General features: G+C 39.4%; 1 protein-coding gene across 22 annotated transcripts in view; it reads left to right on the top strand.

Annotated features, from left to right (window-relative positions):
• Positions 1-21,769, top strand: part of TRPM3 (transient receptor potential cation channel subfamily M member 3) — a gene marked incomplete at both ends in the record, with an annotated part of 906,375 nt that overhangs the window by 606,384 nt on the left and 278,222 nt on the right. For 21 of the 22 annotated variants that reach the window (XM_080708373.1, XM_080708370.1, XM_080708385.1 and 18 more), the window contains 2 exons: positions 988-1,192; positions 15,361-15,574. In XM_080708373.1, coding sequence (XP_080564499.1) covers positions 988-1,192; positions 15,361-15,574 — 419 coding nt within the window. Of the gene's footprint in view, positions 1-987; positions 1,193-15,360; positions 15,575-21,769 lie in introns of those variants that run through there. The other variant, XM_080708380.1, reaches the window with a different exon arrangement.

The following is a 21,769-nucleotide window of genomic DNA, read 5'->3' as shown; positions in this document are numbered from 1 at the left end:
TACTGGAAGTGGAACCCAGGGTCTTTCTTCCTCCAGGCTATATTCCCAGACCTATTTTATACTTTATTTGGAAACAGGGTCTCACTAAGTTGAAGTTGCTGAGAGCCTCAGTAAGTAGCTGAGGCTGGCTTCGAACCTGTATGATCGTCCTGTCTCAGCCTCCCAAGTGCTGAGATTACAAGTATGCGCCACCACACCCAGATTTTTTTTTTTTTTTTTTTAGCCTGGGAAAAAAACCCAGGGGTATTTGACCTCCCTGACCTGTTGTTTTTATTCTTTATTTTGAAACAGGGTCTCACTAAGTTGGGGAGGGCTTCACTAAGTAGCTGAGGCTGTCCGCAAACTGCGATCCTCCGGTCTTGACCTCCTGAATGCTGGGATTACAAGCATGTGCCACCATGCCCGGCTAGAAGGAACATATTTTAAGTTCTCAAATATTTCACAAATGTTTTTTTTTTCATTGTTTTCTCAAGAACACTTAAGCCTGCATATTTTTATTCTTGGAATTGGATATTTGACAGCAAATGTCAATTGGGGAGAGACAAGTTAGGCCGTGACTCGTGTATAAGTGAAATCCCCCATTTAAATGTGCATGTTAAAATTGTTCCCTCCAAGCTCTCTGGCATCCTTCATGCAGGATTTGATGGATGGAAGGAGTGAGAAGCAGAAAAACCTAGAAAACCTTTGTTCAACTTTGTCCCATCCTAAGCAATATGCTAGGTGTGGAAGATGCAGAGAAATAGGACAGGAAGCTTCACGGTGTAGCTTCCATCGCTAGAGGATAGTAGGGAGGGGAAAAGAGAAAGGAGCTCCGTATGGCACATGATGTCCGAGCTTACCGCTTACCTAACACAGCTTCATCAGGGACTTTTGCCTGAGAACTGGCAGTGGGTGAGTGTGATTGTAGGTCTCTACAGCAAGTTGTTTTCTGTGTGTGTTCCCGCAGTGGCTCGTGCAGAGAGCTCACTTCACCCTCTTATGTTACAGGTGTTGCTGTGGGCGTCTAATAGGCCAACATGTCGGACTCACTCCCAGTATCTCTGTGCTGCAGAATGAGAAAAATGAAAGCCGCCTTTCCCGAAATGACATCCAGTCTGAGAAGTGGTCCATCAGCAAACACACCCAGCTCAGCCCAACGGATGCTTTTGGGACCATTGAGTTCCAAGGAGGTGGCCATTCCAACAAAGCCATGGTAATCAGAGAGCCAGCCAGGCTTTCCCGGCTGCTATCTCACATCCTGTGAAGGAGTGGCTGAACCTAGGACTTAGTCTTCTCACCTACTCTAATTCTGCCACTGCCTGGTGTGGGGTGACTCTCTAATGACTTCCCCTGTGTGTCTGACCTCTAGAAAACAGGGGAAAGAAAATCTTCCCTCCCATAATTTTTGAAGCAACTATTATTAATAATAAGACACAAAATTTCTCTTTTGTTATTTTGAATTTGTATTTACATGAATATATATATTCCAGTAGGGTATTTCCACATTGCATAGAAAGTGTACTGATTGAATTTAACTTCCTTTTATCTAGCCCCTATACACATATTTCCCAACTTCTGATAATCACTATTCTACATTCAGAACTTTAACAACATCTTCCTTTACTTCTTCTCTTCTTCTTCTTCTTCTTCTTCTTCTTCTTCTTATTATTATTATTATTATTATTATTATTATTATTCCTCCTCCTCCTCCTCCTCCTTCTTCTTCTTCTTCTCCTTCTCCTTCTCCTTCTCCTTCTTCTCCTTCTCTTCCTCTTATGAGAGAAGACTTGGGGTTGTCTTTCGGTATTTTGCTTCTTTCCTAGTTATCCACTGTTTCTTCGTTATCTTTGGAGTCTCATCTCTAGCCTTTTTCTAACTCCTCCCCCTCTTTAGGTGAGAACTCTGTAACCTTTAGGTTTGTGCTTGTTCCATCAGTGACTAGCAATTTTCTCTGTTCACAGTAAAGGTGATCATCCCAGCCTGTGTCCTTCCTTGTGCTATTGGACCTTGCAGTTCACACTGAGCACTTTTTGTCCCTACAGCTGTGGTCAGTAATGTTCTCAATAAAAAGGTTTCTGAAAATATATCTTTAAAGGAGGCTTTAGGAAATATACAAATTTTACTTCTGTGAGTTGTCACTTCTAAATGAAGCACCCCCTACCTGGCTGGCAGCTTTTGCAAGGAATAAGGTAGAGCATGCATTTTGAAACTTCTAGAAATGGTTTGGTACAGCAAGCTTGCCTTTACCTGTTGAGGGTGGAGCAGTGAGAGGTAGCTTTCAATGGGCACATCATAGAGTGTTCTGAGTTTGGAGAGGAAATCCTGCTGAGAGACGTGTACTGATGAACTCAAGGGGAGTCGGTCTAAAAAGTGCAGTGAAGCCGCCTCTCTCTTTTCTCTCTTCTCTCCCCTCTTCCCCTCGCTTCCTTCTTCCTTTTCTTTTATTCCCACTGAAGTAATTCCTTTACCAAGCATGGATAAGTGAAATATTTTCATATTTTTTCTTAACAAAATTAATTTTAGAGCTATATAGTAAATTAAAACCAAGTTTTGGGAAAACAAAGCAATAGGTTAGTCTTGACCAATCAGCAATTAAAGGAGATGGAGATTATCACCTTTCTCACCCACTTAAGAAATGCATATATTTACATATGATCATAAAGGGTCCAACTCTGCATCATTCCTGTTCACAGCATGGGATTTCACGTATACAGTGTGGGTTCTCTGGAACCATGCCTTAAAAGTTACACAGATTCTCCCTGCAAGAAAAATGCTGAAATCCAGGCATGGTGGTACATGCCTGAAATCCTAGTATTTGGGAGGTTGAGACAGAAGAATCACAGGTTTGAAACCAGCCTTAGTGACTTAGTGAGACCCTTAGCAACTTAGCAAGAGCCGGTTTTGAAATAAAAAATAAAAAGGGATAAAAGGGATGCAGGTGTAGCTCAGAGGTAAATGGCCCTGAGTTCAACCCCTTATAACACACACACACACACACACACACACACACACACACACACACACACACAGAAATAGAGAAAGTAAAAAGCACATGATAGTGTGCTAGTTTTAAGGTATTTGTAAAAATGCTAACTCCTTATGAAAAATAGTGATGGATCTGTATAGCAGCTTCTTTTACTTCCAGAAAATCCAAACACATGCTAGAGTATATCCATAGGAACGCCAGGCTGCACAAGTCAGCATTCTACCCCATGCTCTGCACACACTAGTGATGGTCCCTGACAGGACGCCAGTGCTGTGGAACCATCCATCCTCAGTAGGGGTGTGAGGCTTGCACGTCCCCACGTTACATACTTTGACATCCACATTCAGTTAGTCTCCTGCATTCAATCTCTCCAGCAAAACAGGGAGGGGCTTCCATCCCCTGGCATCCGCTCTACTGTATTCCCTGTACAGCTCCACAGTGAACCAGAGGCTGTGTGTGCATTTTATGTCCCTTTTCATCTAACAACTTTCCTCTACCAGAGCTTCTTTTCCTCTTCTGAAAATTTCTAATGAACTCAAAATATCCTCAGAATGCTGGAGACTGAAACTCTGAGTTTATGAAAACATGTGTCATTTGTAGTGTCAATCAAATATGTTGGCAGTCGCTCTCAAACTCCATAGTATATGATAATCATAACCATATAGTAACTCAAATCCAATGAATATCTACTATGTTTCTGGCATTGTGCCGAGTACTTACCTATGGTAGCTCATTTGATATTTATGACAGACATATTCTTCTTCCTACATGGTAGAATAGCATATTGAGGCCTTAGGAAAGCTCTTTGTCCCACCTCAAAGCAAATACATGCTATGTATATTTTATGATATGTATTGTTTGAAGGAAAGGGTCTAAGAGGTATAGACCATTCTGATCCTGGCTTTGACAACCATTTTCGAGCTACACCTAGTGCTTTATACCCTGAAGTTGTCTGATGGTAATCAGGTTAGGCCAGGTCAACTATAAAACATCTAGGGCCCAGTGCAAAATAAAGATGGAGCGCCTACCAGGAAAAAGGAAACTAATCCTCTTTCCCAAGTCTCAGTGGACAGGTGACCCCTACTCCCAAGGGATTGAGCACCAGGATGCACCTCAATCTGAGGAAGGCAAACTTCCCATCACACTGCCCAGAAAGCACACCACTGCTCTGCCAGCCCTTGGCAAAGACATCTGCTTTGCATCCTGCATCTTCACCGCAAAATGATACTCAAACAGCCACAACCAGGGAGGCCCCGAGAGGGTGGAGCACATGTGAGCTCGCTCCCAGCCCTCTGTACTATAAACACTTCCCTTGCCAAACACGAATCCACCAATAAAATTAGTATGAATTTCAAGACAGCGATCACAGAGCAGTGAGCCCCAGTGAACCCTTCTGAGCAGTGTGACCCCTGGTGGCACACCCGCGATGCCCAATGAGGCCTCGCAGTGCTCAGGACCAGGGCGTCCTTTCTGCCTTCCTGAGTCTAATCAGACAAAGGAAGACCTGTTTTCCTTTTTATTACTACAGAATACTTAACATGTGCATGTCTCAGCCATTCATCCAGACACCAGTGAGGATTCTGTCCACTTTGATAACTTACCCTTGAGTTATCCCGAGTATTCTCCTGTCTAGACAAAGAAGTGGGCTTAGGTCAGAAGTTCCTTTTCATGAGGCAGGGGAGTGGCTTGAGACCAAGCTGAGCCATCTTTACCTCTCAATCTCTTGAGCAAGGGGGGTCAGTGGGAGGGAACCAGTCTTACCCTGGGCAGGACAAGATTAATTATTCACCAGGACTTGAGAGAGACAGGCCAACTCGTTCAATGAGCCTCTGGCCCCCTGCTTCTGACAAGCATAGGCCAAGGCTGTAATGGTTCTTAAAAAGAGGTTGGAAAAGTCCAGAGGCAGATTGATTTTGATTATGTTTTTTAAAGTCATATGTGACATTAACTCTTTCCTTCAAGACAGCCCAAGGGAAAGCCCTTGGGTCTTCAAAATGTCAAAGTGGTGTGAATATAATCCAAAGCCATCTGCAAGTGTTTTGGGAAAGGATATAGTTGGAGGTGAAAGATTGGCTACGAAAATTTCAAAGGTCATGTGAGGTCCACGTTTGTGCTCGGGTATACTGTACACCTATCCCACCAGACAGACAGTGACATGTCACAGACCTTTAGTCACTAAACATTCCTGAAAGATTGGAAATGGCAGCTTTCAACTTAATTAATCTCATTAATTCAGGCTCAGAATAACTCACCTGACCAACACAAATACCCACATCCAAGACTTACTGCCAGTTTAACTCCTTGGTCTGGGAGAGAACTATGACCAAAGGTTTTTAAGTTACCAAAGTTATCCTACTGGTCAGCCAAGCTTGAAAATGCTCACTAATCCCTATCTCTCTACCAAGTTATAGATGAGGCAACTGGGTCCTCAGGAAGTTACATTATTTTCCCAGAGTCGCACAACTGTTTAACAACAAAGTTCTTTAACCAAACCTCCTAAGAATTCCTTTTCAATTCTCTTTCTTCTCTGTCATGTTTTTCTAGAACAGATTAGAGTCAATGATTTGTTTAAGAAGGTATATGAACATAATCAAAAGGAAGTTAATTATCAATAGGCTTCTAGCTTTTTTATTAGGATTTTAAAAACTTTGCAGTAGAATTATAAAAAATCACTATTATTTAATGAAGTTAATTAAACTCAAAAGCTGTAAACAGGAAGAATTCTTTATAAAATTATATCCTAGGCCAATAGAACAAGTTTCTGGGCCTTGCCAAGTGCTTGCTGGGATTCAGTACTTTGTTTCCAAACCCCAGTGAAATAGCAATGAAACCAGTGTTTTATAGGGAGAAACTGTGACCCAGAGAAGAGACATGTGAAGTGAGAGTGAACATAGGATTCTGACTTCCTTTTCCATACCCAGAAGCATCCTCCCAAATTGCAATCCCCCAAATCGCCAGTTTGGGATGATTAGAGGACCTGGTGGCTCATAAAGACACCTCCTAACTTTTCAAAACTCTGGACCTTTCAACATAAAAAATCCATCATTGGTCCATCAGCCGACATCATGCAGTTTCTTAAAGACCCACATTTATCTAGGGCTCTGTAGATTAGAGAAGGAAGCAGCGCAGAGATTGGTTATGAGCCGAATCTTCTTTGCTTACTAATCATCCCTTCCAATTAATGCTGAGCAGACTTGTGTGCCAGGTAAGTACAACCTAATTAAGACTTGTATTGAAACCTCTCAAGTCATCTACATAATTCTCTTTGGGTTTTCCCTTGCTGTTTACTCTGCTTATTAGATCAGGTTGAGGCCCTTATTATAGTTCTCATATAATTTAGATAATTACCCCTAGCCCTCATTTGCACACTCGAAGCTCTCTGAGTCTGCCAGGATGAAAGCCTGGTCCTTGAGCATTGGGGATGGGGTTTGGGGGAGAGGGAGCCGAGAGGAAGACATGGGGAGAGGAAGACACGGGGCAAGGAAGACTATCAGCTGCACGGCATCCACAACCTTATACTCTTAAATGCTTTGGGGATTGGATTTCAGATTTGAAAAGTTGTCTATCTTTGTGTTATGCAAATCTGACCTGGGAATTACTGACTGACACACACCCAACAGGATATTAAATGAACCCCTTTTCACAGCTGATTGCTAGGCTATAGCTAACCAAGCAGCTTTACCGAAGTGTGGTGAGGTTGCTGAAAGGTTTTGTAACTGTTCCATTGATTTCCAATTTCCACCTTGTGATGTTGAGGCCACTAAAGTGGACAGACATTTGGATGGTCTTTTTGAAACTGGGACTAAAACTGGAATTTATCATCTTTCTGATCCTAATTGTAGATCTAAAAGAAAGAAAAATCAGTCCTCCTTTAAGAGACTATCCCATATCCTTGCCTATAGAAAAATTTATGCTAAATAATTCTGGCAGAAAATGTATAGAGTACCCCCTATGAGCTGTTCATATGCGTCGTGAAATTTGTATTATTTCTTAGTCTTTAACTTTGAGTTTTCAACATCCATTCTCTCCAAGTCCCTGATATTTAACATTGGAAGATTGCAAAAACAATATGACACTTTGACTTCCAAAGTTCTGTGGGTTATCAAACTAAGAATTTAATAACAATGAATGCAATTGCAGATATTTTCTTTTTAGGGAGATATTATATCTACAAAGTCATCCTAAGCATTAAACCCTCACTGTAAAACAAAAGGCTCTGTGGTCTTGAAAAGTTGGTATCAGCAGAATTATCTCAGCAGTCTGATGTGACATATTCTGTTTGGCCACAGCCTTAATTACAAGTGCCCACTGGAAATGTGGCAACAAAGAATTAGGAAATGATGTCTGTCACATTTCCCAACAGAGAGAAGAACAGGGCCATTCTCCCACAGCGGGCTTAAAATAAAGGCATTCAAGATACTGCTAAATAGATTTAGCAGGTCCATTATTCAGGACAAACACTGCTTAGCAAATACCAAGTGATTATTTCCACAAATTAATGATGGCTTTACAGTGGAAGAAGAGGATTTGTCATTGAACATTTCCAAGAGTGTAGCCAGATGGATTGTTCTGAGGCTCATTTTTATTTTCATTCAAACCGCAGAGCTAAGTTACATGGGTAAAAATTCAGGGTCGAAGAGGTGAATAATGAATCATCAGATGCCGGGGTCCAGCACTAGCAAGAGTCGAGGTGCGTGTGTTGGTGAGAGGAGAGTTGAGGTCGTAAGAGAAGACACTGACACACGAGACCAGATGGCAGCGTCTCGAACTTTATTCTGATGGACACTTATCCAGCTTCTCTCTTACTTCCTCTTACTTCTTTCTTACTACTACCTTTCAGGATTTGTTACAATCTTTATAGTCATTCAAACAGGAACTTCAAGGACAGAAAAAGTCTTTAACAGACTTCAGGGCAGGGTGCCAGACATTTACATAATCATAGAAAGTATGCTTTGTCTCATCACAAAGTCAGCTTGAACGTAATCTTATATATTGGCTCAAACTAAGGTCAGTTTGAACTTAATCTTTGGCCCAAACTTTATCCTTGGAAAAAAAGTCTTTGCTGCCTGAGTCTCTCACAAGCCACTGCCCATCAATTTTAGTTATAATGCTTCTACATAAAATTCCAATTCTACATATTGATCCAAATAATCCTAAAATAATTTTTTGAAGAAGGAAATGCTAGACATACTTCATGGGGGATTTACACCCTTGCGAGTCCCCTGACTGAGCTTTCTCAAGGTCTGCATGAGATGCTGTAGCAATCAAAGCCAAATTACTCTATAAAAGCTCAAGTTGAGAATGCCAAAGAATTATTTTAATAAATAGCCCCCTTCTGTTGTAAGTAGGGACTGTCTCTCTATGCTCCAGCCTTGGTCCACTGCATGTGTGATGAAGGAAAAATATACTGTCTGGGTATAATACCTCTGTGAGCCCCACTAACAATTATGGGAGCCTAGTAACATTTCTAATGATGAAACAGCAACAGTGACGTCACTTTTTGTTAAATTTCAGGGAAATTGCCAGTTAATAAAAAAATACTCAGAAGCAGGTAGAGAAAAACCAACAGCATTTTAATTACCAGAGCCAAGCCCTCTACCATTGAAATTAAAAAAGAAAACTATAATTTTCTGTGCTAGAAAACTACACTCACCTGTAGAATTAAATTTCTAAGTTTTTTGTATGAAAATAAAAATATATTGTCTCAAAAAACAATGCTAAATGCATTAGTGTTCACAGTTCCTAAGAACAAATCAAGTAAGACAAATTCAACTAAACCTAGCTTCAGCTTCCTTTTTTTTGGTACTAAGGATTGAACCCAGGGGAATTCTACCTCTGAGCTACACCCTCAGTTCTAATTTTTATTCTTTATTTTTGAAACAGGGTCTCACTATTTTTGCAGAGGCCCTCACTAAGTAGCTGAGGCTGGCAGAGAGCCCCCAAAGTACTGGGATTATAAAAGTGTTCCACCATAACAAGCTAAACCTAGCTCCTATTTTACACATAAACAAAATAATCTAAATAGTATTTATCGAGCTATGTGAGTGTTCTGCTTCCAGGAAGGGGCACTAATGATAAGAAAGGAAAAGGGTGCATGATACCAATCATAGGTAACCTGAAGGCCTGGAGGTTAAGGAAGGACTAGGTTGCCCAGCACAGGTACTTTTATAAATATCTTCACAGGTCACTCCTCAAGTCATGAGTTGAAAAACAAAGGCCTGTTTTGAAAGGTAAAAGGCATTCTAGTTAAAAGGTTAAAAGCAATTGTTTGCACCAGTTGTATGAAGGCATTACATATACCGTGAATGTATCTTTTATCCAGTGTCCACTTATTGGTGGGTTAGGGGCCATACATTTCCCACAGTTTAATCAACACAGCATACCAAAAGGTGGTTGGTATCAAGAGAGGATGCTTAAGTTAGCCAGATGTCTGACAGTGCCAGTGTCTGATGCTAGAGTGCGTTGCTGCAAATGACTGGGAAAACCTTAAATGGAGCACTACATCAGAATAATGCCCCAGTGACAAATTTTAATGTGAACATTTGGAAGATTTCTTGTTATCTATAAGATGAGCCTTGAGCAATTAATAGACTAACAAAATTAATAGACAGTCAAAACTGCTTATCTCGACAATCAAAATGGTCCCTAATTTCAAATCATAGTGACCATTTAACAGAATTGATTCATTCCTCTGGGCACAACCATTTTTGAGTATGAAGCTATTGACTTAGCAGGAGTTAACTTTTATATTACAAACACCCGGTAAGCTTACTGAATATCCTAACTTGGGGGAATATAAAATACAACTTAAAAATTAAAATTTTCAGATAATCTCAAAATGTTATAATTTGGTTTTAACTATAGCCTTACTCCCAAACTATTCACTTGGGTTTCTAAACAATAACCAAAAAATTAATAGATTTACTTAATACTTTAGTTTAGGAGCTCTAAAGATAGCCCAGTGGTAGATTGCTTGCCTCAGCCATGTAAGGCCCTGAGTTTGCTTTTGCAGTGTGCAAGATAGATAGATAGTTGATAGATAGGTAGATAGACAGACAAAAAAGAATATTTGATCTTGCCTTTTCTCCAAGAGATGGAAGAGAAAAATAGATGACAATGTATGAGCAACTTTCAAGGGCCAGAGCCAACCAGTACTTGTAATGTTTGTAGTTTTTAGATGATTAGGCATGGTCCACAGGTGATCATGTGTTCCTTTGTATGAGCATTAGTCCTGGTCAGGAGGGGTATTGGAGATACCTTGAGTGGCTTGTCAGGTACAGTACCTTCATGTATGTTATTGCCTTATTCCTCCAGAATCTTCCCCACCTTCTCTTGTTTTGATGTCAGACATAGAGTACTCTTTCTTTTCCTTTGCCCCAGTAGGAAATTTTAGACACATGGACTTAGTCCTTTTTTGTAGTGCTATAGCAAAATACCTGATACTGGGCAGTGTTTAAAGAAGAGATTTGTTTCTTACAGTTCTAGAAGCTGAGAAACTCAGGGTCAAGGACTTGCTGCCGGTGAGGGCATTCTTGCTGTGTTAACCCATTGCAGAAGGTAGAGGGGAAAGTGTGTGCATGCGCGTGTGTGTATCTGTGTTTGTGTATGGGTATGTGTGCATGTGTGTGTGAGTGACAGAGGAGTATGAGAAGGGGGAAAACTCATCCTTTTATCAGGAACCCACTCCTTCAATAATGGCAGTCATCCATTCCTAAGGGCAGAGCCATGGTGACTCAATCGCCTCCTAATGGTTCTATCTCTCAACACTGTTGCACTGAGTTTGGAGGAGACATGCAGACCACATAGCATTGACTATGTGTAATCTTTGTTTCAGGGAAAAGTTACAGTCTTGATGCATGTCTGGCCCCTGGGGAGCTGGTTAGGAATGAAGCACTACAAGCCTCACCCCAGACCTGCTGAAGCAAAACCTTCATTTGTTTCAAGGTCATCAGGTGATTTATGGCATGTTAAAGGTTACGAAGCACAGCCCAATCCAGAGTTGGCAATTTAACAGTAGTTTTAATGATATTTCTTTAATAAAAAATTAAATGATAACTCTGCCCCTTCCTTAGGTCTCTGTGTCCTCATCTTTAGGACATAACGATTGAAATAGATTATCTCTAGAGTCCCATGATGGCTTAGCTATCTCTCTGTTTTCCTTTATTTATAACTGTGACTACTTCATAGCCAATGCTTAAAGGCTTTTCAAAATACATGGTCAGGTCCAACAAAGTCCCTTCCTCAAAGCCCTAGCAACACAGGAAATAAAATGACATATAGAAAATTATATCACTGTGGGTTTGATTGACAGTTAAATCACATCAGCATGAGCTTCATTCCCTATAAAAGTCATCTTGTATGCACCAAAGCTTTTGAAAGATAAGAATGAGGCTTTTCACTCTGGAGATAGCCTGCAATCTCTCTTTACCTTTTAACATGTAATCCTTGCTTTCCCAGATAAATTTGTGTACCTTAAAAAAAATGATGAGAATGATTTCCATCAGTAAAAGGGACTTGGAAACAGCATTAGCCAAAGGCATAGATATGTTAGAGGAAACCTCGCAATAGACAGGGTAAGGTCAAGTTATGGGAGACCATGACTGCCAGCATGAGGAGTGTACATATGATATAATGGTTTAAATTGATAAATAATATGATCAGAAAGGGATTGCCTGTTGGTATCTCATAAAGAGCTTGGGGCTAAAGAAACCAGAAGGATGCTGTAGCCATAATCTAAACAGACAGCCTTTAAGGGGAATGTGTTCTTGCAATGGCAGCTGAAAGAACGGTCTAGTTGAGAGCACCATTTTGAGAATTGCATTAGTAGGGCTTGGGGTTGACTGGCTGTCGGTAAAGGAAAAGTACAGAGAAAGAGGCATTTCAATTTTCAAGGTCCAGAGGAAGGGCTCTCGAGTTAGATCTGGGGTGTGAATCCTGGCCTTACTGTTTTACTCGCAATGGCAACTGAAGACCATCATGGATCTTCTCTGCTCCCATCAGCAAAATGTGGATGGTGCCACCTCCTTCCTGTTGGAAAGAATATAGGAAATGGAACCCATAGAACACATAACGTATATATACCTGAAGCACAGTAATTACAGCCATGTACGACATAATGACATTTTGATCAATAAAGGAACACATATACGATGATGCTCCTATAAGATTATAATAGAACTAAAAAAGTCCTATCAACTAGTATTATCATAAATTTTTTCCCCTGCTTTTCACATTTAATATGTTCTTTGTTATTTTTCAGAATTTTATTTATATTGTGCATTGTACTTGTACATAATAGTGATACATTCATATATGCACATAATATTAATACATATTTTGTACACATATATGCAAATACTAAACATACTATGTGTTTGTTTAATGGGATGTGGTATGAATAAACTTACTTGCATTGAGTACTTTCAAAAGCACAGTTACACAGAGAACATAACACCTGATAATGAACAAGAATGTTACTAGTGTATGCATTTGCCATAGTACTATCGTTATTTTAGAGTGAACTCCTACTCATAAAAAAGAATATTTACTGAAAGACAGTATGTGAGTTAATTGATACACATCCGACCCAGGTACTATCTTAAAATGAATAGATTTGCCTGTAGCCAGTAGAAATTTGATTAATACATTTCTCTTCTTTCCTATGAAGCACATGGATTGCAGAATGCAATGATTTTCACGACTTTATATAGTATATTGTACTGTGCTTCAGTTCTATTCCTTCCTACCATAAGTTAGGCTATAAATTGAATTTTCTCTCTATTTTGCAGCAAAAGCCTTTTTTTAGACTTACCATAAAATTACTAAAATCTGGATTTACCATGCCACTTAACATCCCAGATCTTCCATATCAGGTCACATAAATTCTACATATTATATATACATTAAACTTTCTTTCAGTGAAGTCTGATGGAGGTAAATTCAGTTTGGTCAGTCAGATGATGTCTATAGTTTGTTCTCAATTTTTAAGGATTTTTTTTTCAAAATGTAGAATTCTAAAGTGATAATTTTTTCTCTTGACATATGGAAGAGCCTGGCTTTGGGTATCCTAGTTGCTATTGAGAAATAAGCCTCTTTCTAATGACTTTCGATGTAGTGATCCTTTTCTCTGTTTTTGAGGGTTTTCTTTCTCCCTCCATTTGGTGTTATCCATGATGAGATTGTTTTTGTATCATGCATAGGATTCAATTAACTTTCTGGATCTCAGAATTAATTTCCTTCAATGATTCTGAGAAACACACAGCCAATATCTCTTCAAGTCTTATGTCTTTCCCTTTATTTTTTATTTCTATCTAGAATTCTAATCATCTCCTCCACGGGTCTTCATTTTTCTTGTATGTTTTCAGCTCTTGGCCTTTTTAGGCTGCATACATTTTATTTTCTGGACCTATTGTCAGTATGTCTGTTTTGTGGTTTAATCTCCATTTTAGTTTTCATTTAAGTTACTACATTTAGATTTCTAGAAGTTCTGTTTCATTCTTTTTTAAATGTACATGGATATTCCCTACTTACATATTCGGTATTCTTGTTGGTTTTTTAGCATCTTCAGCCTAGCTCTTCTGCATTCTGTCTGATCCGTTCAGTATCTTTGAGGATGGGACTTTGCTGCTGGTGCCCATTGGTTCTCATTAATGCCGCTGTGTTTCCTTGTGCAATGTATGATTACTTTTAGCTTCAGTGCTGTGGAATGCTTATCTTCTCTATTATTCCCTCATTCTTTGACGACTTTAGGCCTGAGTTGATGACACTGTCCTCTGCAGAAGACCTACGCTTGCTTCTTCCAGTTACTCAACCAGGACCATTCTACATTAAACACCCTACTGGCAGTAGCAGTGTGGGCCACCACCTGCTGAGGGCCTACTTGCATTTAACAATAATCAGATGGAGTTTTCATGCCAGTATACTCAAAGTAAAGGTCGAGTTAGGTACATTCTTTGCCCACTTCTTCTGTACATCAGAGTTAATTTATTTTTCTTCCTTATGCTTTAAAGTGGAGCCCTTCAAAGTATACCTGTTTTATTCAGAGTCTTCTATTAAATTCCCCTAGACTGTATAAGATGTGAACTCGGATGTTCTAGGTCATCAAACTTTAGGAATAATCCTCTTTAGATGCTCCCTAACTTCTGAGGTCCCAACTTCTACATGGTTTAGGACTTCAATATTTCTTCTTCTCATGCCAACTCATTTAAAAAGGCTTTCTCTATCTGCCTTTAGTTGTTTCCAGCTAGAAACAGAAGTCTTTACATAATTAAACTAAAACCTAAACGATTATGTATACGATTGTATAGATACTTGTCATTCTATATATTTGTAGCATTTTATTTATATATATACTACCATTAACTGTCGACATTTGCATCTAGTAAAACCTTGACAACTGCTCTAGTCGTGTGTGTGTGTGTGTGTGTGTGTGTGTGTGTGTGTGTGTGGTACTGGGGATGGAACCCAGAGGGACTTTCTACCTCCAGGGTATACTCCCAGACCTATTTTATACTTTATTTGGAAACAGGGTCTCACTAATTTGCTGAGAGCCTCACTAAGTAGCTGAGGCTGGCTTCGAACCTGCACTATCCTCCTGTCTCAGCCTCCCAAGCACAGGGATTACAAGCGTGCGCCACTATGCCCGGCCCTGCTCTAGTCTTTGATTTCTAACTATTTTGTAGAAATAAATGGCATATCTTTTGTTACTTATCTTTAAAAGCTGAAAAAAACATTTGAGATATAGATATTATAGACTTAAAAATAATCTGCTGTTATTATATCTCAATTTTTTCATTGCATTATACAGAATTTTAGAATCCTTTAAAACTTCTCAAAATAGTGGGATCACAAAAACTCAGAGTAATATCTGCATGCAGTTTATCTAAGGGGATTACTCATATCAAAAATAAACAGTGATCATATATAAGTATAATTCCTTGTGGACAAAGAACTCATAACAGGAAGACTTGTGCTTAAACTACATTTTAGAAAAATCAAATAATTTCAATTTTGCAGCAACTCAAGATTTCAAGAAAACTTTTAATAAGATGAGTCCCTTTGTCTCATGAAGGTTCTTTTGGTAAGGGAAGGAAAATCAGATTTCACAAAAGACATTTTCTTCAAGTAGCAACCCATATAATTATAATCAGTAAAGACAAGTAGCCACCCAGCACGGTAGTGCAGCACACCTGTAATCCCAAGTACTTAAGAGGCAGGGTCATGAGGATGATAAATTCAAGGCCAGCCTGGGCAACTTAAGAACACCCTATTGCAAAATAAACTAGACAGGGGGTGTAGCTCAGTTGTAAAGCATACACAAGGCCTCAGGTTCAATCTCCAGTAAAGAAAAAAAATTTCCAGACCATCTGCCTAATGGGTAGTATTTTTTCTTCTAGTACGTGAGAGTGTCCTTTGATACAAAACCTGATCTCCTCTTACACCTGATGACCAAGGAATGGCAGCTGGAACTTCCCAAGCTTCTCATCTCTGTCCACGGGGGCCTGCAGAATTTTGAACTCCAGCCCAAGCTGAAGCAAGTCTTTGGGAAAGGGCTCATCAAAGCGGCCATGACAACGGGAGCATGGATATTCACTGGAGGAGTTAACACAGGTAATTGGGGTGGAACAGACAGTGCAGCCTACGGCCATGAGAACATTGTGCCTGAGCTAATTGTCTTCTCAGGCTGAGTGTGTTTACTTCCCCTCCTCACCCCTGCCTGCATGCACCCACTCTCCCTGGTTCTCTCTCTTCTCAACAATTATTTCTTAGACCTCTTAACCAAAATGATAACCACACAGTTATTTCTCATCTAAGAATGGCTTGTGAGAAACAGTTGGGATATTAAATAACTGACTATAAAGAATTTGTACACCTGATTAATAGAATGTCTGAGGATATGTTATGTAGTTCGTGCTAGGAACAAAACCTGCCTCATGAGACACAGTAGGCAAGTGATCTACTACTGAGCCATACCCCCAGACCCTAATAATTTTTAAAAGAATGAGTTTCACTTTAAATTGGAAATTTGGTCACTCTTCTTCTAAGTGCTTTCAAGTTTGATGCCAAATAGCTTTAATTTTTGTAAAAGGCAATTTCCATCTGGAACATAAATTGTCCCAAAAGTGTATTTATTATTTTAGATATTTCATTAAATCATCCCTGCACCAGTCTAAAATATACCTCATGCCAAATTCTAGGTTTTTTTTTTCTACCTGCCTAATGAGTTTCCATCTTGTGATGCAGGCATGCTGTCAAATCAGTTCTTACATCCACACTTACAGTTAAGTGCTTGTCTGCAGAACATTATTAATGTGCAGTAGCTAGTGGATTGGATGTGCGTGAACTGCTGCTGCTGTGTTTCCCTAGCCTGAGTCAGAAGGGCCAATTAGACGTGGACAAGTGATGCTGTAGTAAGTTAGTGAACACTCATCACAGAGCTCAAAGCCTGCACATGTGGACACATTTGTGGTTAGTGGGACCACAGAACCTAGTGCTAGACCAACTCATTTTTTTTCAGCTCTGTCTCACTTCTTTATTCTTTATATATGTGTGTCTGTGTATATATGTCTGTATATATTTATTTTTTTATGCGGAACATATTGGAGATGGCATACATTCAGACTGCGCTTGGTGTTCTCTCCCTGCTTCCCCTTCCCTTCCCCCAACAAAGAGTGGGACCAACTCATTTGAAATGGCACATTATTTAATGTTGTGGTTTGTAGTTTGGGTAATGACTGAGTGAAACGTACACCGCACATTCGAAATATCTAGAATTTGGGACTAGTCAGCACACCATTTCATAAGCCCATGCTTCACATTGTTATGGGCAGTCCTGACTCAGTCCACAAATTGACATGATCTCAAACTGACCCGCTCAGTCAGCTCTTTAGTGTATAGTCACCAAATATGCAAAGAGCAGCTTTCTTTCGATGACTCTTCGGTCTTGGGCTCCACAGTTTTCTGTCCAGTGAGCAGGCCTCACTATCATGTGCCTACACTCATCCAGTCTTTGGCCTTCCTGACATGTAGTGACAAACCAAAGGATTCTAAAAGGCCAAAAGAAATTCCTACCAATATTCCATTTCTGGGAAATTGGACCAATGTTCATTTTTCCTCTTCTATAAATTCATTCAATATCAAAAGAAGAATTTTTCTGCCTCTATACTATAAACCTCAGGGTTTATCTCTGCCTCATTCTGGACTTAGCGTTCAGCCCAGCACCCAAAGTGAGGTTCTAATACGGGTGCTGAAGCTAGGTAAGGTCATGAGAGAATTGGGGCAGACAAAGGGGGCAGATGGTAAAGTTCAACTTCTTGGCCAGGACTGGCCCTAAGAGAAGTTTTCAGTATTACTATTAATAGTCCACAGATTTACTCTAATTTTTATATTTGTTTTTAGCAGTTTTCTCACTTTGGAGATTCTTAGACAAACTAACAAGTGAAAATTCTATTCTCTCCAGTACTCCCATTATAGCTCAATGTGTATTAGTGATTATTTACACTGCTTTGTTATTTCATTTTGAAAAGGAGGCTCTTCCTCTTTGATCTTAGGACCATTTCACAACTGAGTTATTAAAACATTTATGTTCTCTCCCATGGTTAAATTGCCTGGTGTGTTCAGTACACAATTTCTGAGCTTTGACCTCCAATCTTACCCTCAAGGAGTGTTGCCATTGGAGGAGACATCCTCACCTGTGATCAGAAATTACTGCAGAATGTATTAGCTGACATATTGAGCTACTGAAGACATGCAAACTGCAACACGTGCAAATAGACAAGAAATCAAATCCAACCCAATGTTCACATAGAAGATGGCACTAGGTGTGATTTCTCATAGATAAAAACCTTTTTAAAAAAGAAAACATATCTTACAAGTCTTCTAAAAATGATCACATTAGAGAGAGGTTAAAAGATTAGAAGTTGCTGGGTGTGGTGACGATTGTAAGCCCAGTAGTGAGAAGGCTGAGACAGGAGGATTGCAGGTTCACAACCAGCCTCAGCTACTTAGTCAGGCCCTCTGCAATCTAGTGAGACACTGTTTCAAAATAAAGAATAAAAAAAAATAGGGCTGGGGTATAGCTCAGAGGTAGAATGCCCCTAGGTTCAATTCCCAGTACCACACACACACACACACACACACACACACACACACACACACACAGATTAAAAGTTATATCTTCTTTAAGTGATTTGTAAAAAAAAAGAGGTAGATTTCCTACCATCTGTAAATTGAATTTTCTTTTAATTATAATGAAGATGGCCATTACAATAGAAGGAAAACTTAAAATGAAGATTAAAAGTATGGTTATATATTTTAACATAAAGTTTCTGCAGAATAAGCCAACATCTTTGTAAGTAGTCTCTCTGCATTATATATTGAAAATAGCAAGATGAAATTAAGGCTAAAAAATTTGAGCTAAGTAACTATTTGAAGGATCGTGACTCATACATAACTGAAGTGTATGTTTAATATATTATATGTAGTGTTTTTATCCAGAGCACAGTTAAGGTGTTGATTCTTAGTCATACGAACAAACCATTATGTTCATAATATAGTAAAAGTGTTCTCTAATTCAAAGAACTGTATGCATTCTTTTTTTTTTTACAGGTTCCCTGCCCATTTGTTTTTCTTTTTTTTTTTTATTGGTGCACTGTGTTTATACATCATAATGGGATAAAAAAAAAAGTTTGTAGACATACATGCACACATCGCCCAATTAGTCCCTACCTGATTTCCACCCCGTTCCTTCCCCATCCCTCCTTCCCATGCTTGGCTTAGTGGTTGACATCTAGTATTATAGCAATTTATCCAAAATTAACAATGATAATCTCACAGAACAGTTTCATTTGTCTGATACCAAGCTTTTGATGAGTTAAAGATAACATTTCAATATCTTTTTGCTTTCTTTCTTACCAGAGAATATTTTTTATTTTTTTAGGTGAAACTATCATACATTTATTTATTTATTTTTCAGAAAAAAAAACTATCCTAATGTGGAATATGGACTCTAGATACCCCAAACGAAAAAAAAAACAAAGCTAAAAGATGTATATTTTCTGATTTCAAACCATATAAAGCTCAATAATTAAAACAGTGTAGTACTGTTATAAAGGCAGATATATAAACTATTGGAGTTAAATAAAAGCCTAGAGATAAATTCTTCCATATATTGTCAAGTTATTTTTGACAAGGTTTCCACGAACATTTGGTGGAGGAAATAATAATCTCTTAACTAAATATTGTTGAAAAATAATAATTACATGAAAAAGAATAAAATTGGAGCCTTACCTAACACCATATATAAATATTAACTCAAAATAGATAAAAGACTTAAATATAAATCTTAAGATTATAAACTTTTAGAAGAAAATCTGGGTCATTAAACCTCACAACATTGAAATTGCAAGTGATTTCTTGGATATGATTTCAATGGCACAGGCAACAGAAGGGTAAACAAACTCCCTAAAAAATAAAAAATATTGTATATCCAAAGACAATGTAAACAGAGTTAACAGTTACTGATAGAATGGGATAAAATATTTCCAAATGCTATATCTGAAGGTATATTAATATTCCAACTAGAAATCCTAAAAATCAGCAACAATAAAGGCAAACAATACAATTTAAAGATACGTAAAAGACTAACATAAGTAATGAATCTCCACAGATAACCAATATTAGTTGTCTGTTGGATGGAAAATCTTGTTTCTCTGGTTCTGGTGTGTGTTACCTAATTCTTCTTTGTAGTTAATCTATTTGAGTATTTTCTCTAGTGCTGGTTTTGAAGACATAAATTCCTTCAGTTTCTGTTTGTCATGGAAGCTTTTTATTTCCCCATCTAATTTGATAGAAAGTTTTGCTGGGTAGGAAATTTTTGGCTGGAAGTTGTTTTCTTTCAGAGTTTGGAATATGTTACTCCAAGCTCTTCTGGCTCTCATGACTTGGTTTGGGAAGTACGGAGTGATTCTAATTGGTTTGCCTCTGAAAGTCACTTGGCCCTTTGTTTTTGTTGCCTTTAAGATTCTCTGCTTGGCTTCCACATTGGTCATTTTGACAATTATGTGGTGTGGGGATCCTCTTCTCTGATCCTGTCTAAAGGGGGTTCTATAAGTTTCCTGGACCTGTGTATCGACCTCTTGCTCTATGTTTGGAAAATTTTCTGCTATTACTTCCTTAAAGAGATTGTTAATCCCTTTGGTTTCACCTTCTTTTCCCTCCTCTATTTCAATTATTCTTAGGTTAGCTCTCTTAAAATGGGCCCATATTTCTTCAATGTCAGATTCCTGCTGTCGGATTTTTTTTTCTAAATTAGAAACTATGCGTTCATTTTTAGAGTGATCATCCTCTAGGAGCGAGATTCTATTCTCCATGTGGTCTAATCAGTTGTTTGTACTTTGAGTTGAGGACTTTACTTCATTAATTGCATCCTTTATCTCTTTTTGGCTCTCTCTGAATTCTTTTCGAAACACCTCTACTATTTCTACAGTTATTTTCCTGATTTGATCTTCTAGAAATCTCTGAATTTCTGTTTTATCAGGTTCTGATGTTGTGGGGTTGTGGGCATTCATTGCTCCATTATTGTTCCTCTTTCCCATGATTTCAGAAGTTTTTGCCTTCTCTGGGTTCTTCCCTTGGGTCACTAAGACTTCACTTAAGGTGCTCTGGATCTTGAGTCTCTGGTATCTCAGTCCCCACTACTCCTTTACTAGGTTGTATCGCAAAGTCTCAGACCCAGGGAGTCAATCGAGGCTGCTTTAGACCATGGGGGGTGCCAGGTTGGACGTTCTCCTATGGTGTGATATCTCTTCCACCGCCACTCCCCCACTGGGTCAAGTCCCTGGGAGTGCAGTACTGGGATTTCTCCTCTAGGGGGGGGCGCAATTTGACTCACTGTTGTTGAGTGCGCCGATGGAGCTGTAGTGGACTTGGTGAATTCACTGCTGCTGCCGCCGGTGGCAAGATGGTGCCACTGCCACGCCCCTAGCCGTGAGGCTGGCGTATTTCTTCTCTGGTTTTGCACTCCGCTCTGAGTCCCTGCAGGCTGTGCTGAGCCCAGCCCCTGGGAGCTTTAGATGCTCCCTGCGCTGTAAAATCTGCCGAATTCCTCCCGGCTGATCTGCAGCGGCTCACCTCGGCTCGCTCTCTGCTGTTCCTCTCTGGAACCTGGTGGGCTTTTGAGTGCATTGGTCTGGTGCCATCCGGTGAACTCGCAGCTGCCGCCGGCAGTAAGGCGCTGCTGCCATGTCCTCGGGCGTGAGGCTGGTGTATCTCCTCTCTGGCTCTGAGCTCCGTTCTGAGTCCCCCTCCTCTCTGGGACCTGGTGCTGCAAGGGAAGATGGCGCCCGCGCTGTTCTGTAGCATGGCTCCAGATGCAGCACTGCGGTCTGGTTTCTTTCTGGTGTCTCGTTTTTCCAGCCCTCTTTTTCTCTGTCCCTTGTAATTACATTTTTTGTTTCTCTGCTGATGGTGTTTTCTGACTATGAAAGGTGCTGATTTTGTAGTAATAGAGATTGGTTGTTAGCGGGGCTCGTAAGCCCCGCTTTTCTCCGGCGCCATCTTTCCAGAAGTAGCATTCTTTTAATAGACATTGTTTTCTTTTATCTTTTATATAAATTAAAGTAGGAAATGTATTTATAGAATTTATATCAAGTCTGGCAAATATGTCTGGCAGTATAACCATAGTTTTCTGTTCCCTCCTACATATGTGTAGTTTGTATAAAAATGTGTCAAAATTATATATTTAATGCATTAACCTTGGGAGAAACAATTACTACAATTTCTTCTAGAATGATGGAAAGATTGCTA

The sequence above is a fragment of the Muscardinus avellanarius genome, assembly GCF_963383645.1.
Source record: "Muscardinus avellanarius genome assembly, chromosome: 13".
Taxonomy (NCBI): domain Eukaryota; kingdom Metazoa; phylum Chordata; class Mammalia; order Rodentia; family Gliridae; genus Muscardinus; species Muscardinus avellanarius.
The sequence above is the reverse complement of the archived record's forward strand: the minus strand, read 5'-3'. Positions and strand labels throughout refer to the sequence as shown.